At 32.1% G+C, this 16,450-nt stretch overlaps 1 protein-coding gene, 1 long non-coding RNA gene and 1 pseudogene across 5 annotated transcripts; 1 reads left to right on the top strand and 2 right to left on the bottom strand.

The window, feature by feature from the left end:
* Positions 1–3,429: 3,429 nt before the first annotated feature.
* LOC142527596 (3-oxoacyl-[acyl-carrier-protein] synthase I, chloroplastic-like) lies at positions 3,430–7,035 on the bottom strand (annotated as a pseudogene).
* A 3,046-nt stretch (positions 7,036–10,081) lies between these two features.
* Positions 10,082–16,068, top strand: LOC142528073 (tobamovirus multiplication protein 1-like). Of its 4 annotated transcripts, XM_075633128.1 has the most exons (14): positions 10,086–10,325; positions 10,419–10,594; positions 11,769–11,819; positions 12,219–12,252; positions 12,691–12,777; positions 12,883–12,934; positions 13,262–13,430; positions 13,528–13,623; positions 14,129–14,189; positions 14,708–14,772; positions 15,051–15,125; positions 15,199–15,274; positions 15,519–15,682; positions 15,786–16,068. In XM_075633128.1, exons 2-14 carry the CDS (start codon positions 10,490–10,492, stop codon positions 15,807–15,809), a joined length of 1,059 nt encoding a protein of 352 aa, XP_075489243.1. In that variant the 5' UTR covers positions 10,086–10,325; positions 10,419–10,489; the 3' UTR covers positions 15,810–16,068. The 4 variants fall into 4 exon arrangements, with proteins under 4 accessions (XP_075489245.1, XP_075489244.1, XP_075489243.1 ...); XM_075633129.1 differs by having other exon boundaries at positions 10,083–10,594; positions 15,226–15,274; XM_075633127.1 differs by having other exon boundaries at positions 10,086–10,594.
* Positions 14,732–16,344, bottom strand: LOC142528074 (uncharacterized). Its single transcript, XR_012815598.1, has 3 exons — positions 16,264–16,344; positions 15,496–15,709; positions 14,732–14,830 (listed from the first exon to the last, which is right to left on the bottom strand). It is a non-coding gene; the product is annotated as an uncharacterized LOC142528074 (long non-coding RNA).
* Positions 16,345–16,450: the final 106 nt, after the last annotated feature.

Genomic DNA, 16,450 nt, shown 5'->3' with positions numbered 1-16,450 from the left:
ATCCACTTTCATTTGTAAGTGACTCAAGTTCGAGCCCTCCACACCTCATAATTTAAGAAAAATCAAAAAAAAAATCAATAAATATTATAGTTTTGAAGTTTTATAGGTATTTTAAATTTTCCTTAAGAACTAAGGAAGGAGCTTAAAAAATATAATTTGACCAAAGTACATCATGTAACATTTCCTCTTGTAGCAGTCAAAAGAAATGCATATGAATTGAACATTATTATCAATATCTCTATAAAAGTGTGGATAGTATAAAAGTTTTCTCATTGTGAACGGACATTATTACCCTTCACATGTTTACTTATTTTCATTATTAGGTAACATATGTGGTAATTTCACATTTATTCCATTAATTAATAATTAATACTAATTAACCATATTTTATGGTTATTATTTTGTGTTTTTGACTTTATTCTCCATGTTCTTAAATGTTTGAGCTAATTTTAAATAAACATACTATTAAATTTACTAATATTAATATCAATTATTTTTTTTAATTTAATAATTTTCGTTCTAAATTTAATATTGATAAATGAAGAAACAAAAAATTTAAAATAATCAGTATTATTTTTTAACTAAATAAAATGAATTGAATTGAAAATAAAATTATATTTAATCAAAATTTTAAATTTATTTTGTCAAACTATTAATTTTTAAATGCATGAACAAATATAAAATTTTATAAACCTAAATTGTGAATATAAATAATATTAATAAAAAAAGTTAATAAATTTGAATCAGAAGTACATATAAAAATGTGGACGAAGAATCGTTCATCCACATACATTGGATAATATGATACTAGAAAAATATTGTTGTACAGTTGATAAAATGAGAAAGAAATATGTAGAAAATCAATCAATTTTTTCATTAGTTTTTTTATTGTTTTTAATTAACAAAAAAAGTGGAAAAATTTGAAAAAGGTAAGCACAATATAAATCTAATGTATTGATAGCCTTTTAATAATAATAAATTGAATTGGAAAATATTATTATACTTAAGTAATTATATTTTATTCTAATTCAAATTTACTAACTTTTTAATGTCCAATATATAGAATTCATCAGTAGTGTACATGATTTTATTTTTCAAACGATAATAAGAAAAAACAGAACCTTAAAATAGAAATATATAATGAAAACGAATTCAAATTTTCTGTCAATAGCTTCTTTTTCAATTGAGAAATGACATAATTATCATTTACATGCTTACTTATTTTCATTATTAAGTAACATATGTGGTAGTTTCACATTTAGTCTATTAATTAATAATTAATACTAATTAACCACGTTTTATGGTTATGATTTTGTGATTTTGACTTTCTTCCCTTATCTTTCTTTCATTCTAATAATATTTAATTAAGTCATATTTCATTAAAAAAATTTATTTAATTATATATTATATACATATAAATGTGTGGATGATAGAAAATTTTTCTAATTGTTGTAAATAAAGTTGAATTATATTCATATTTTAATTTATATGTAGCAAATAAGTCATGTACATGTTTTTAAATGTTTGAGCTACTTTTTTAAAAAAACATACTATTAAATTTACTTAATATTAATATCAATTATTTTTTTCATTTTAATAACTTTCTTGGACTTTCATTTAAATTCTAAATTAAATTAATTATGTTATTTATTGTTCTATTTCACTATCATTTGAATTCAATGAATTATTAAAAATAAATTTTAATATAATTAGATTTAAAAAAAATTCAAAAAATTATATATATGAAGAACTCATGATAAAGTATCTGAGTGCTTTGAACGAAGAGTCATTCAAATAAATTCTAAATTAAATATTGACAAATGAAAAAATTAAAAATTAAAATAATCATTGTTACTTTTAAATTAAATACAAAATTTGAATTGAAAATAAAATTATATTTAATCAAAATTTTAAATTTATTTTGTCAAACTATTAATTTCTAAATGCATGAACAAATATAATATATTATAAATCTAAATTTAATTGTGAATTTAAATAATATTAATAAAAAATTAATAAATTTGAATAAAAAGTACCTATAAAAGTGTGGACAAATGAATCGTTCATCCACATACATCGGATGATGTGATGCTAGAAAAATATTGTTGTACAATTGCTAAAATGAGAAAGAAATATGTAGAAAATCGAATTAATTTTTTCATAAGTTTTTTCCCACCAATTTTGATAATAAATAAAATAAATTGAATGATTAATTGTTTTAATTACTCTCATAGATTCTATTTTATTTAAGTCTCCTCATATTTATGTATTATCAAATAGTACTCAATCATAACAATAATGTCATGACATTTTATTTGTATTTGTAGAGTTATTTACATACAAGTATATAATGACAATTATATTGACAAAAAGGTAAGCACACATTAAATAAAAAAAATCAACAAACACTTAATTTGAAAAAAAAATATTTTTGAGCTTATTCACAAATTTTATCACAATTGATACTTTTTTCAGCTTATTTTTCTAAAAAAAAAAAATCAATGACGGTATCTATTATATGTTGAAAAAAATAGAGTCAAATGGTACATAGATAAAATTATTATAAAATTGTTTTAAAAAATGACACAAATGAGTCAAAAAGAGTAAGAGCAAGATGTTCCTACAAATAATTATTAGTATAACGTTAACATAACTAAATTGGAAGTTATGTTGGTGTAGAGTAAGTCTCTTGTGAGAATGTCTCACGATTTTTATATGTGATACGAGTCAACCGTACCGATATTCACAATAAAAATTAATACTCTTAGAATAAAACTTAAAATGAAAAATTGTTGTCATATGTTCTTAATTATTCCAAATTATAAGTAAGTACTATTTTAGATTTTCAAGATGTAATTTTTACATTTTAGGAACATATTTATCAATTAATTGATATAATGAGTAGATAAATATCAACATCATATACTAAAATGTTTTCTTCCACTCTTATATTGTTTAATTAATTAAAATATATTCATATAATTCTATTTACACTCTTATATTGCTTAATCAATTCAAATCATTTCACATCATTGTATTTGTATTGTTATTTTAATTCAATTTAAACGAAATGTTGTTTCATGGATTTGATCACGTTATGCAAAGATTAAAAATATTTTTACTATTAATTTATTTTTTAGTTATTTAGGAATATGGGTTCACGTGCGGATGCACGTGCTTTTTTGCTAGTCGTAATAAAAGAACAGATAAATTTAAATTTCGGATCATCATTCGACCTGCTTCTAAAAAAATAAAAATCACATCATATTAATAGCACGATTCTTCATGATTCATGTAATATAATATATTTAAATTCAGAAAGTCATGAATTTTAATAAAATTAAGAAAAGCTATAGTTTCAATGAATCTGAAGCAAATAATGATCAAAGCCTCAAACCAAGAGCTGAACTTGGAAATTATTGGGCCGAATTAACAAAAAAGCCGACGATGGACTCAATGGCACTCTGGTGAAAAAGGTCTGCTTCTGCTATGGAGCTCTCACATAGCAGCTCTGGTCACGGCTTGAATGCAGAAAACGCCACAACAGAGTTGTGACCACCGAATCCAAATGAATTTGAAATAGCTGCATTGATAGAGCATTTAAATCTTGTACAAATTCCTCATTTGACAAGGAGTTTATAGAATTGGTGGAGAAAAATAGATGAATGGGGAACCAAAAGGTGTCATACCAACGTTTACTTCGTGTTGCTGCTTTTTGTTTGCAACAGTGTCAAATTCCACAGAAGGCTCCGGGTTCTGCATTAATGATAATAATATATTGTAAACTGGAGAAGCAAAAGCCAATTAATGGTCAAACAATTCAACAGTTTCTTCAAAGATTTTCACTGATGGGCACATAAGGGTAAGTCATAGGCACTAGGCTCGTAGCAAACTAGTTAGTTTCAACTTACAAATTGGTTGATGGAAGGGTGAATCCAGCCTGTTGTAACAGCTTTGATGGTCGCAATAGCTTCCAAACCTCCGGCAGCTACCAAGGCAGTGCCCTATCATTGACTGTATAACATAAGAAGTGAGAAACCAACCATGAATTATGTCACATTGGGTCCAAAACCTCAGGCAGGCAGATAGATGGTGGGGGCAGTGCTTGTTGGGGATCTTACCTTAGTTGCGTTGATTTTGATGTCTGAAGTGTTTTTGAACACCTTCTTAATTGCATTTACCTCCGCTAAGTCGCCTACTATAGTGGAGGTTGCGTGGGCATTAATATAGTTAACCTGAAATGGAGCAACAGTTTCACATTTGAAAGGCTAGTGATCTCAAAAAAGATAACATGGGTATAATGACAACAAATTGATAAGCAGATACATTAAGACTCTTGACTCATTCTGGTTTTGTTACAAGTCTGCAAGTTCGGAATTGTGGCCGCATGTCACTATAATGTAATGAAATGAAGTAAGCAAATACCTCCTCAGAGGAAACCCCAGCATCTTCTAGAGCGCTAAGGATGCATGAAGAGACACCGAGGCCATCAGATCTCGGATCTGTCATATGATAAGCATCACAATTAACTGCGCCTCCCAAGTACTCAGCAATTATTGGTGCATTTCGTTTCATTGCATGTTCCAGACTTTCCATCACCTGTTCAAATTGAACAGTAACATCATATTTCAGTCAGGAGTCTTCTTGATCAGATAACTTATGTGGGAAGATGTAAGCAGAAGGGAAATTAAATGATGTGCCATGTAAAAGATGAGAACAATCTAAAGTCCAGTTTAAAATACCCCAAGTCCAAGATTTATAATTAAATGAGAGAAAAATCTTACCAAGACTCCAGCACCTTCACCCATGACAAAGCCATCTCGATCTTTGTCCCAAGGCCTAGAAGCAGTTTTGGGATCATCATTTCTTTGAGACAAAGCCCGGCACGCGACGAAACCTCCCAGTCCAATAGGAATAATAGCCGCTTCGGTCCCACCAGCTACCATTATATCAGCTTCACCTCGACGGATGTGATTAGCAGCAGCATAGAAACAATAATTTGAGGTGGCACAAGCAGTTGATATTGAGTAATTTGGACCCATCAAGCCAAGATCAATTGCAAGCAATGCAGATGCCATGTTTGTTATGGCATAAGGTATGAAAAACGGAGTTATTTTCCTGTGACATTTCTCTATCAGTGCCTTAACGCCCTCAGAGAAAACTGTAAGACCACCCATTCCTGTCCCAACAAGAACACCAGCACGAATTTTATCAATCTGCAATTATACCAAACTAAAATAATTTGAGAGGGCCGGCCTACACCTTCAAATAAATTAATCGAACGGGATAAATCATAAACAAATAGAATCCCAAGACCAACCAATACTTCTTTATGTAGAAAATAACGCACGTAATAAATACTAAAACAAGTTCAAAAAAAGGGGGCAAATTAATGCCGCGACAAGTTAAAAATCTATTAAAAGGCGACGAAGAGTTGATAATTAAATTCTCGACAGTATCAAAATTTAAGGAAAAATATCGTCAGACTTATTAAGTATATTAACAATAAAGCATTGATTTACAACTGCTGTCCCAGTTAACTCAACCGTAGAAAGTTTGCTTTTAATGGTTGTAAAGTACTAAGCAGAGGATCAGTCATCAATTAAGAGAAAAATATACAATTCCAAGAGTTAGCAATGACGCGTTCCAAAAAAGTACCAACGAATTCCAAGTAAAATTCGAAACAAAAAAAAGAGAGAAAACTCAAGAAAAACGCAAACTGAAATGAAGAGCGAGCCCCATTCCTCACAAGAATATGAACAATATCAAAATCATAAAACAAAATGCAAAATCAAGAAACTACTTCACCAATCAAAATCCCACCAACGAAAACTCGTAATAAAGAAAATTTGAAAATTTCATAACTGGAACCCCAAGATCTATGTTGTCGATTACCTTTCAGCCACTTAACTAAAGCTATTTATCACAGAAGAAATCACTCAAAACACATTCCAAAACCTTGAAAAAAGTATCCAATTAAAAGTCAAAGCTCATCGATCTTTGAGAAAATCAATCCTCAAACCTCCCAATTAACTTTTACCTTGTCAAGCTTATCACCCCCAAGATCCGCACTTTCGAGTGCCTTTTTCCCCGCAACAATGCAGTATCTCAAACAGTCGTCCAATCTCCTGTCGTTCTTCCCATCAATGTAGCCGTCCGATTTGAATCCCCGAATCTGTCCGCCAAATCGCGTGGGGAATTTGGACGCATCAAAGCGGTCTATTAAAGTGATGCCGCTCTCACCACCAAGCAACTTATCGTAAAAAAAGTTTACATCATTCCCGAAAACGGAGACGAGCCCCATGCCCGTAATTACCACGCGCTTCTTGGGGTCTGCCTCGCGCTTGGGCGCGACGACTGCGGAGGCGGACACAGTGAAGGGGAGCCATCTAGCTGGGGGTTTGACATTATAGCGGAATAAAGGGACGGGCTGCGGAGGTTTCCGGAGGGGATCGAGCGAGGAGGTTCGAAGCGCAGTAGATTGAATTGCTTGCATGCTGGAAGCAGTGTTTCTCGATGAGAACAATGAGGTGGCGTGGATGGTGAGGAATGTAGTATATATATTAGGGAATTATTAATATTATTGCACCTTGTAGCATCCGAAATTTTGAAGAATTAATTCATCTTTTGCCGAAAAACATTATATATAATCTTTTCATATTTTAAATATAAAAATTTAAAAATAATTTAATGAAACATGTCACATGTATAAAAAAAACATAGCGATCCTTTAATACCAATACATAGAATATATAATAATCTTTAACATCGAGATTGTTATAATTATGCCCAATGTAGAAACTAAATATTTTTGGTCACTCCCAGAGTCTTACGGTTTTACAAGCGCAAACATATGATGCATCCTCGTTAAGTTTCAAATCAAACAATGACTTTAAAATCAAGCAAGGATAAGTTCAATGATTCTGCTATACTTTTAACTTCTGCAATCATAGCCACTGCGTCATTGGGTTTGTTCACTGTCGATCCGAAACCCTGTGACACATCGATTATAAATATGTTTTCCAGGCCGAGACATACATTCCAGATTACAATGGATGAGGAAAAAAAAAACGAAAGCATAAAATATGGTAAATGATAAAACTTGAGGACGTTAGAATTGAATCATACCCCGTCAGACGCTCGTGTTGTGATTGACGTGACGGAACTTAGTCAAGGAAACATAAAGTAACACAAAATCGGTCAGACAAGTTAGCTTCACTTGCTCAAGAAAAATATGTATAACATGAAAAACACATATCGAAATTGGAAAGGCTCGGCTTCGAATCAAAATCCATTTAATATAAGTAATTCTGTATCGTTCAAGTGAAAGAAAAGAAAGAAAAGAAAACCACTGATGCAAAACAGAAAGTAGCTGTTCAAAACTGGAAATTTACTTTGAGGGCTCTTCTTTGTTGGAAATCCTTCAAGACTATCTCTCTGGTAGTCGAAAGCAAAGCCTTCGTCTGACTTATATATTTTCCTGCCCTGGCACATGAAACTAGCTTCGGATAAGTGGTGTCAATCAGTATCAGTGGATTTTGATTGGGTTTAAAACTGGTATGAATTGTGGGTAAAACAATGGAGGAATTCATCTTGCTCTACTCTCAGCTTTGCCCCTCTTATTTGAGTTGGTATGTTTTGAGAGAACTGAGAAGATAAGAAGTCGGGAACTTAAATAAAGATTAAGAAGGAAAGAGAACAAAAAAAGAAAGATACTTTGGAGTTGATTAAACATTTTTTAACAGATAAACATTGAAAATTGATTGTTCTTGGTATCAAGTGGTAATTTTTTTTTAAAGAAAAATTACAAACAGTACACCGAACAAAAACGAAGTTCTTACAGTTGACCTTCGAATCCAAACACTTGCTTGCGCAATGCCCACTTTTCTCCGTCATCTCCAAGACAAGGTCGTTTTTTAGGGTAAAATATCACGTAAGTAGTGCAAGGCTGAGCATCGAGAACTCCGAAACTTTTAAATATGATTTTAAAAAATAAATCTGAGAATTATTAATTGAAATTTTAATAAAAATAACTAACAATATATATGGATCGTAAGCATATATAAATTGTTGGGACTAGTACCGTTAATCGACAAAAATGAAAAAAAATGCAAACTAAAGATTCCCTTTCTACGTTTTAGTAAGTTATCCATTTATAATATCAATATGAATTATGATAAATTAATCATCCAAGTGGCTTTTAGAAAATATTTTACATCGGTTTATCAAATTATAATTTATTTTATTAATTAAACTGCGATTTAAAAAACTATTATGTATAATAAATATCATAATTTATTGAAGAGGATGGAAATCACTTTACGGTCTGAAATTATTCATTTCCCATTGACAACTTCAGATACATGTTCAATCCACGCACATTTTGTTGCGTCCATCTTATCATTAGAACTGCTTTATCTTATTGCTAATTAAAATTGTTCGGTTTTTTATCAGGACATTATATTGCATACGTAGAATTGATGGATCGGTTCAACTAAATGGCAAAGGCTTTGTTTTACATAAATTGTTTTTTGGAGAACCTGATTCATTGAAAACATATATATTTTGTGTGTGTGTTTACTGGACATGGATTTTATGATGCCAAGATGAACATGTATTTTAGAATAAAGAGTGATTACATGTATTCCACATTGATTTATCTAGAACTAAAAAATAATAATTGGACAAAGAAAATGATTGTAAAGTCGAATATCAATTATGAAAATTTGGAATATGTTTCTTTCATACATATATCAATGCAATCTGAACAAAGTTCAATAAACAAAATATGGCATATCATAATTAAGATTGAGGATTATAATTAAGAATGATGCTACATGTATAAAAAAAATCAATACAAAAATTTAATTAATGTCAAAATCTCATAATACATTGAACAAGATATAATTGATTTAGATATCAATGTTCGATATATTGGATGTGTAATTAAATGCCCGTTGTTAATTATGTCGGAGAAAGACATTCACAAAGCCCTAGTCTACTGTACGTACTTTCATCACCCTGAACATTATTCAGAATCCTCCAAGAAAAGCTTCCAGGTCATTAGAAGTACTAGAGTTCTCATAGTTCAAAGTGAGCAACAAATCATCGAAATCCAGGTTGCAGGTCAGATTCATTCCGATGTTTGAATAACCGCGTGCATCATCAGCGAGGTCACCCATATCAATTTCCACGAGTTTCTGCAAAGAATTAAACAAGAGAGAAGATATTTAGTGAGAGTTAATTAATTTAACATAATCAACAAATAATGCGTGTTTCTCCCAGTTTTCAAGAGATTGACCAGACTCAATTATTGTAAACACAAAATAAAACTAGCCCTAATATCAACTTTGCAAAGTAGGTAAAATGATGAAGATTATAAATTGATACTCATGCAAGAAGAGAAATTGCTTACTGTTACTCTGAACAGGCATTAATCCACTAATAGTAGTATCCTCCACTGAACCCTGACTCGGGACGGCCAATATAGATGACAGGGAAGAATAAGTTGACTGTTTCTCCATCTCTTCAATTCTGCATGAAACGTTCTTCCTCAAATTTTCTAAACTTTTCAAATATCCCTCAAGTTCTCGCAGATCTATCCCCTCAATTTGTTGATTCCACAAGATTTCACGCTCCTTGATTTCACGATTCTTTGCAATACCAATCACGATATATATATATATATATATATATATATATATATGTAGTTTTGTTGGTCAATACAACTGTTGGAAGATTTAGACAATATTTTTTAGACATCTATTAGTGATGTTTACCAAATTTAATAGCCCTCTTTTCAAGAAATCTCTTTGCCCACAAAGATTATAACTAAAAACAAATGGAAAGAAAATAATTAATAATCAATTATTAGGATCTTAGACCAAAAAGTGAATTAAGGTTGCATCATTTGAAATATAATAAGATATATACAAGGTACATTTAGCAGATAATATTATAATTTGAATAATGTTAACCAAGCAACGGTATTTTTTTTAAAAAAAACAATAATAATAATAACAAAAAATTATAATTTATTAAAAATATTATTTTTTAGTCAAATAATAATAAATCATAAAGTTCAATTAATTTAACGGGAAAGGGTTCGGAATCCAAGCCACCCACCTGTGTGGCCAATGACCCAAATCGACTCTTCGTTTGAAGTCAACAAATTACACACACAGAGATACGAAGGGGAAGAAGGGTGGTGGGGATGGGGGAAGCCGGAGGCAGATCTGTAGAATAGCGAAATCAAACAAAAGGGCATCCTTCTTGATTCTTGCCGCTCTACAATACTTTCTTCTCAACATACATTTACTGCAGAGGTGCTTGCCACTCCCTTTCGTTGTACACATATATTTACCACTCTGCAAATCTCGCCTCTCCAATTGTGCCGGTTTAGTGAAAAACTCGTGCAGAAAACTAAGGGACACACGGAGGCCACTGTGTGTTTGTTTGTCTTCCGTGTGAAAGAAAAAATAAAAATAAAATGCTGGAATTGAGAGATGGGAGCTGCTATCCGAAGGAGGTAGTGGGGGTAGATATTGGCTTGGCTTGTGTCGACGGCGTGATTGCAATTATTGCCTTCTATCAGGTAATTCTTGCATTTTTTCTGATCCTTTTGGTTTGATGGATGTGTGTTTAAGTTTCATTAATCATGAGATTTGATGGGCTTTTCTTGTAGTATCACCATCTTGTTATTTTGGAGAAGTGCGTCGCTGGGACTCTAAAGTGTCTTTGAAATATTTTTTTAGAAAAAAATTCTGCTATCATCGGTTTCCTTTTCTTTTTTGTGTTTGTTGTCTATATTTATATTATTGTTTTGGTTTAATACTTTGTGCTGGTAAAGGGGACGGTTTAAAGTATTTTCTTGAAATTTAGTTTGGCTATAATTGTGGCAAGTTATTGCATAATTGGAGCAACTCTAGGCTTCTTTTTAAGCAATCAGACATGTCAATCCAATTTAGCAGCTGAGGATCAAGGTTTGTGAATTCTAAATATAAAAAAATATAATTTCTTTTAAATTTGTACAGGATTTCAGTCAAATCTAATTTAAAAGCTCAGTTTCAGCATAAGATGTTTTTGCTCTTTTTGATAATGCACTAAATGGAATGCTTGAATATTTTCCTGAGGTTGTGAACCTTAAAATATTGAGGTGAAAGATTTATCTAGGTTTGTTTAGTTAGAGATCATTATTTTCTTGTACGAGTAATGATTCTCCATGAAGCAAATTTTTTTGCATGAAATCACTGATGCAATTCCATTTATAGTCACTGCAAATTACATGGAATTGCTAGCTGTTCTTGTTGGATGGTGAGTTCTGAGGTCATGAATGTGAATGACACACCAAAACGGACAACTTTGTCATGCAGCTAGTTGATGAGTATTTTTATAGTTGCTCAACACGTTATTCTTGCCATTTTTTGATGATGCTACTGTCACATTGTAAAATATGCCTATTGTGTTAGCAACGCGATTAATGAGTGCACCGGTGGAAACATTTAAATTTAATTTCTTGTGGTAAGACTTTTGTTATTATCGGTATTTATTTGCTAGTTGTTTGCAACATTTTAGTAAAGTGTTTTTGGTTTTACGGGTGCAAGCTCCTGAAGATTTATATGATGTTGAATATTGTTTTGCTATATTTACTATTGGTTCCTGCCTTTTAAACTTCTCTATCAACAATAGTGATGTTTTTTCAGCATTCAAATGAAATCATAAACTTCAGTATTGATTTTTGATTGGTTATTCCCTGTCCATTGTTGCAGATGATAAGAATTCATTTAAGGAATTCACATCTTGGGTGGACCCGCCAAAAGGTGTGCAGTTACTTCACTTTTATAAACCCCTTAGTTACTAATCCTTTTGGAAATAACATGCAATTTGTATACGCTACCACAATAAATAGTTTCTCTAAGTTACCGGGTACCATGTGCTAAAAGGGAATCGGTAATCTTGTTTTACTTTTTCAGTGCTTTACTCAATCACTTCACTTTTATCACAATCACCTCAGTGATTGCTCCTAATCTACAAACTCTCATTGTTCAATGTTATATAGTTGCAACCCTATACCTTGTTTTTCTGATGCTGAAATGTTTTTTTTTTTTAATTTTGCGTTGTGGTTGAGATATTGGGATATGATCTAAGGTTTCATGGCGCAAAATTATCTGAACTTTTGTTTTGTTCGAGTCTCTCTGATATTTTTTTTTCAATATCAGGTCTTTCATCTACTGATTGGAACATCAAATTTTGGTGAGAATTACTGGTTTTTTTATTGTTGTCATTTCAGAGGCCTTTGCTTTATTAGATTCTATATTAGCTCTTTGATTGCGATCATCTGTTTGCTTTTTCATTAGTCCTCATTGACAATGTACTGTAAGATATCTAGGTCCCCTTTATTTCTGTCGCAGTTGCATGCCCTTGATGTGGTTTTCTTTAAAAAGTTGTGACAAGTCAAAAATGAATTATGTCGAACTTGTAACAGCAACCAGACCACTGCTTGCTTGGAGTTCCCTTGATGATAACATTTTTATGTTACTGCCTGCGATGATCATGGTTTTCATTGGATTCTACACATGTTTTATGATAGATTTACTTCATTTGCTTTTGCTTTGTTGTTGACTACCAGTTTTCAAGTAGCTTTCCTGTTTGGCCTTTTTTTGCTAAATTGAATTGGAAATTATTCGGCAGGTTATTTGCTTTATTTTGGGTTAACTCCCCTCGCTGCTTGTAAGGATTGGCTTTTCTGGTCACAGTCTTGTGGTTTCATTATCATGGGTACGCAGGTTACAACTTACAAGGCTGTTATTTGGATTCTAAATTTTTACATGTCCGTGGTTACCCTATGTGGGTATTTAATCTCGAGATATTATTTGTTTGCAGCTTTTCCCAAAATTTTGTTTGTTGCGGCATTTCTTCTACTCTTGTCATTTTGGTAATTTCTTTTTCGAGGGAATGTATATAATAGTGTCTGATACATTCATAATCTGGCGTTTTGCTCTTGCATGCGTGATTAATGCAGTGTCTATATAAAAAAAGACAAGTGTCATGTTTAATATGTTTTTCATGATTTCCCATGTGCTTCTGTTTTTAATAATATATGCAACACATTAAGTTGAATTATGTTTATCTCAAGGGTTAAATCTCACATTTGCACAAAAACCTAGCTTTTTTAATACGCTGACCAACCATTATTGTCTTAGTATATGAAGAGTTTGCATTTCACTACAGATCGGACTTAATTGAAACTTGTGACTTACAGGGTGGACCTTTGCCATCAAACAAATGATGATGAAGAAGATGAAGAATGTAGCTCCAGAGAAGCACTGCTGGAGAAGATCAGTAAAACTGATTATAGTGCCGGTAGTTGCTGCAATTTTTGCACCTTTCGGTTTATTGAAATAGGAAGTCGGCAAAAAGTTGTGATTCTGGTACAGATATAGTTTTTCGCTTGTGTTAGCCGTCATTTTTCAAGAAAAACTCTTTGGTATTAATATTTTATCTTATCCAACAACAAATTTCCACCAGGTTACTGTTTTAGTCACTGCAATTATGGTTGCATCTTCGTTGCTGATATGGATTGGGATGGGAAAGAATCCTATTGACTCCGTAGTTGTGGCTCAGGCATGTATGCCTTTCATTTTTGTTATCCTCTCTTACTTGTACTGATTAATTAGACTATGTTATACTCCTCTCTTGCTCTTATTGTGATGCTGATTGTAAAGAATTGCTTGCATCTCAAGTAAAATGATCATTCTGTTCCCTGTACATAAGAGAAGAAAAAGGCGGGGGGGGGGGGGGGGGGGGGGGGGGGGGGGCCGTTTATGAGAAGTTTTTGAAACTTTATATTTAATTTTTCTAAAACCTGAACTGTCCTTTGGTTTTATTTCTTGCGAATTTTATTTCTGGACAAGTTTAACAGAAATGATCTCCCGAGGCTGCCTGTACTGAACATTGGCATCAAACTGTGCTAGCTTGATTGATTATTTCGTTTGAAAGTAGATTCTCACAGAGACTAGTTTCATATTTGTTTCTGTTGTTAATGTTTAAATGGAAATATAACACGGCTCTATCTCTCTTTCTTTGGGAATCAAGGATTGACAAATTGAGATTTGTAAACATCTTGCAGGTGTATGTAGATCTCATTTCCATATCAGTTCTTTTACTGGGAATTGCCTTGGCATGCTATGGTAAGCACCTATAGTACCAACCTTTAGTTTTCACATTTGTCTTTTCTTTCTGAAAGTTCTAGAGATAATATGGATAGTAATTGTTTATATACCTTATGCATCTAGTATATGAAAAATTAGCTAATACAAGCGTAATTCAAAAGCCGCTTTTTTACAGGTTGGGGAAATTGGGCTCAGCGGGATAAATGGAATCCATACATTTGAAGTTGTTATGCTGCAAATCTCATAATTGTGGATCATTATTTTGTACTATGATTTTATCTTAAAATTTAATATATTTATTTCTTGAGAGGAAGAAGAGGGAGGGATGGAGAAGACATTTCAAGTATCTGATTATTAAATTTAGTGGTCCGTGTAACTTGACTATTTTTAGAATACCTGAGCATGCTTCTTCACCATACAAAAACAATCTCTTGTTTTTCTTTTTACGTTATTTGTTCACTGCATGCAAGCCTCGCTCTCCCTCTCTCTCTCTATATATATAAATTGTATTTTCATTAGACATCTTTGGTGTGTAGGGCTTGTATTGTTCCTGAAAATGAGAAAAGTGAGATCTGATCGGTCTTCATCAGAAATGTGGAAGGTAGCTACTCAAATCTTATTCACAAACTAGCAATAGGTTCGCCATGCTAATAAATAACCTTTTGTACATGTTGAATTTTGAGAAAGTTGTGACTTGAAATGTAATTGGAGTAAAAGTTATTTGAATGAGAATTTTCTTATTGTTTTGAATGTCCTAATTATTTTTTATGAATGAACCAACGGCTTGATTATGTATCCATTCATTTGTATCTTTGTGATGATTTTAGTGATAATCCAATTGTTTTCTCATAATATTTTGTTACACTCTTCTACATACAGGTTGCTGGTTTGGCCATTGTATGTGTTGTCAGTTTTACATCGAGTGCTTCTGTTGCTCTTGCTACAAATATTCCTGTAAGTTCCTGTTAGTTGTTACGTTCATATTTCTAAGTTAATTTCTGTGAAGGTATCATTCTATGTACTGCAGTTGTTGTATCACTGGCATGGGAAACAGATGGATGGCCTCTATACAGCTCTTCTGCAGGTTTTGTATTATTTCATAGGTAAAAGTTTTAATTTCTTCGTTCCAAAAGTTATGACTAACTGGATCTTGGTAGCGCAAAGGAATAAATGTTGGAACATATCTTGGCATCCGTTTATGTTATAGCAAGTAATATTTGATAATTTGAGAACAAGAATGATATTAAGATGATAAATGTATTAATTTCATTTCATGCTTTTGTTACTTCCACTCAAATTTATGTCTCTTGTTTTTTCGATTTACTTTCTTGACATTCTGTATTCCAGGTTCATCGGTGCCCTCGGCCTTCATCCTATTTGAGATGAGAGAGCTACCACCTCCGCTCACTACTAAAGAACAAGAGGAATCGAGAACGTTGGCTTTTATTAGTGATGGTTCAGTGACGACCCACCCACAACACTGGATTACTTCGACAATTGTGCAGAATCAGGTTCTGATAATGACTTAATTATGGCTTCTTTATGTGTTGTGTTAGATGGAATGATATTTCGGCGAATTGTGCTCAACACGGTTGGAACTTTTTACGAATGCAGGTTTCTAGAGCAAGCCCCATATGAAAACAAACGTTTCATCACGCCTCGACTCACGAATAACTTCTCATCATACAGTAAAATGTGGAGAGAAATATGGAGGAGACAAGCAGTATGACAGGTTAACTTAACAAAGAAACTGGGTTTGAAAGGCCACTGGGCAGTACATACCCTTGATCTTATCCCCTGTAGATTTGGCTATGATACTGAAACTAACTAGTTCGTGTATAAGCTGTTTACTTTCTTGTCTCTTGGTCAAGTTTATCCATTTATTCTGAATTTTCAATTTCCAAGTTAGAAGGCCAAGTGCTCTGCGCCGTTACATATTTAATGACCATATTTTTAATGATACGCTTGAGAACTTATACAAGAATTCAAAATTTGAATTTAATTCAAAGAGGGATATATATTCATCCAATCGTACAGTGTTTTTCAATTTTTCGATTTACTGCACCACGGTTGCATATTATGCGATAGACACATCAATCAAAACATCAAGAAATATGGCTTCAAAAATAATAAAAAAACATTAAAAAATAAAATAATTCTTCTTTAACAATCACCCTTCGATCAAAACTTTCCACCATTTTCTCAACAAAAAGAATTTTAAAATTCATATTTCATCAAGAGATTACAAAATAATGTAAAGTATATCAACCTAAAATATC

Source organism: Primulina tabacum, chromosome 15, assembly GCF_025594145.1.
Source record: "Primulina tabacum isolate GXHZ01 chromosome 15, ASM2559414v2, whole genome shotgun sequence".
Taxonomy (NCBI): Eukaryota; Viridiplantae; Streptophyta; class Magnoliopsida; order Lamiales; family Gesneriaceae; genus Primulina; species Primulina tabacum.
This window is presented reverse-complemented; position numbering and strand designations above follow the sequence as displayed.